Below are 1,906 nucleotides of genomic sequence, written 5' to 3' on the forward strand. Positions count from 1 at the left end.
AAGAAAATTTCATACATAAAAGCGGTGTGCAGTGTGAGGTAAGCACCCGCAGCACGAGCCGTGGGGGCACCACCTCGCCCCCTGCCCCACCCTCAGCACTCCCACCCCACGGCCAGGCAGGCGCCGCCCAACAAAAAAGTCGAATGGTCACCAAAAATCAACGTTCTCTCCCCGCGCCTCGCGATGCAATGACGCAAAATCGACAACAACGGTGCACTGAGCAGCGTGACAAGACATGAGCCGCTCACGCCACGCGGCCACAGACGCGCGTGCGTATGTGCATCCGCGCGACACGTTGCAAGGAGCTACACTCTCTCAGCCAACCGACTGGATTTAAGTTTGCTCTCAGTGGTGCGGAAGGGTATGATGGCAAGACAGACTCACACACACAAACTGTGCAGTGATGATCGCCGTTCCGCTCAAGGCTCAAACCGGCGAACGCGCTCTGCCCTCATCACACCAGCACAACGCGTTTGCATACAGAAATATCCACGCGGCGCGGCGCCCCCTCGGCCATTTGCCCGGCTGCGCCGCGCCGTCGCTCAATCCCCTCAACCTCACCGCCGTCGAGAGTGCGCGGGGCTAAAAGCATTCAGCCCTTTGTGTTTTGTTTTGCGGCGATTCAAGTTCTCGGCCCAGAAGCTCGCCATGCTTGCAGCAGGCACCCTCTGTTACCTCCCGAGAGCGTAAGCCGCAAACACCGCCACTGGCGCCAGCACCACGCCGGCCGCCACGAGCGCCGCGTTCCTGCGCAAATGGGTGGCGAAGAGGGCCGTTCCGTTGCCTGTGGCGCCAGCCCAGACACAAGGCCCCGCCGCGCTACGGGGGCCTCGCTTGAACCGGGCACACGCGGCGGCAAGCAAGAGAGGGTGAGGCGCCGGGCATGCGCGCGGCACGCGTGCGGCGCACGCGAAAAGCGCGCGGGCGGTTGGGGTTTGGCCTCACCGCGATGCGAGCGCGTCTGCCGCGCGCTCTTCCTCGCTCGCCACATACACCCGCGACTGGTCGGCAAACTGCCTGCGGTTGTGAATGTTGTTGAGCGGCGACATCGAGCGCCCCGGCCGCGCCGAAGGGAGAGCGACGCCCGTGGAACACCCATTAAGGCTCATCCACACAGGGGGCGCTTCAAAGCACCAAGCAGGAAGCGCCAAGCAAGGGCACGTGGCACCCCACAGGTGGGGAGGGCAACAGGCGTGGTGGGGCGGGCGGCTGCCGGTATGTAGCAGATTCCAAGACAAGACGTCGGCGAGAAGCTGCCCGGCAGCTGCCGCCGAAGCCAAAGCCCCCCCCTCAACGTCGGCCTACGCCCCAATCACCTGAAGTATTTGTCGTAAGCCTTCTTATCAACTGAGTATGTCACATCCTTGGTCTTCAAGAAATCCATGGCCTGATGAAAGGTTGCAACGAGGGATGTGTGGAAGCGTGAGGTCGCTCCAAAGATCCAACGAAGGGGCTGCGGTCTGCTGTGTTGCACTGAGCAGCCGGGCCGAAATCAAGGAAGCAGGGGCCAGGAGATACAGGCGGCGCGGCCTGGCGATTGCGGCGGCACGGCTCCTTGTACGCAGGGGCCAGTCGCGCAGGGTTGGGCATGCTGCCATCTCCCAGCCGCGCTCGTGAGCGCCGGAGGCCGCGGCCTGGAATGCATCGGCGGCGGCGCGGAAGCAGGCGCGGGGCCGCGGGCATTGCCCTCTTCCGGTGGCCCCAAAAAAGGCGTGTGCGGCGGCGGAAACATGGAGAAAAGGAACAGGTGTTCCTCCCTCACCTGGAAGCCGTACACCAGGTGGCGCGCCTTGCGGCCGACCTCGCCGCTGGGGTGCCCCTTGAGGCGCTTGTACAGCGCCTGGAGATATTTAGGGGGGGGGGGGCAGGGGGAAAGAGGCTGAACCAGGGGGCGGCGCGGGGCGGG

The 1,906-nt window shown here is 64.4% G+C and overlaps 1 protein-coding gene across 1 annotated transcript in view; it reads right to left on the reverse strand.

Annotated features, from left to right (window-relative positions):
- Positions 1–671: 671 nt before the first annotated feature.
- The window catches only part of MNEG_11857 (hypothetical protein), a gene marked incomplete at both ends in the record, with an annotated part of 2,670 nt that continues 1,435 nt past the window's right edge, over positions 672–1,906 (reverse strand). Inside the window, 4 exons of the mRNA XM_014039672.1 lie at positions 672–747; positions 946–1,017; positions 1,317–1,387; positions 1,763–1,840. Coding sequence (XP_013895126.1) covers positions 672–747; positions 946–1,017; positions 1,317–1,387; positions 1,763–1,840 — 297 coding nt within the window. The remainder of the gene's footprint in view (positions 748–945; positions 1,018–1,316; positions 1,388–1,762; positions 1,841–1,906) is intronic.

This window comes from Monoraphidium neglectum (assembly GCF_000611645.1).
Source record: "Monoraphidium neglectum strain SAG 48.87 unplaced genomic scaffold scaffold02939, whole genome shotgun sequence".
Taxonomy (NCBI): domain Eukaryota; kingdom Viridiplantae; phylum Chlorophyta; class Chlorophyceae; order Sphaeropleales; family Selenastraceae; genus Monoraphidium; species Monoraphidium neglectum.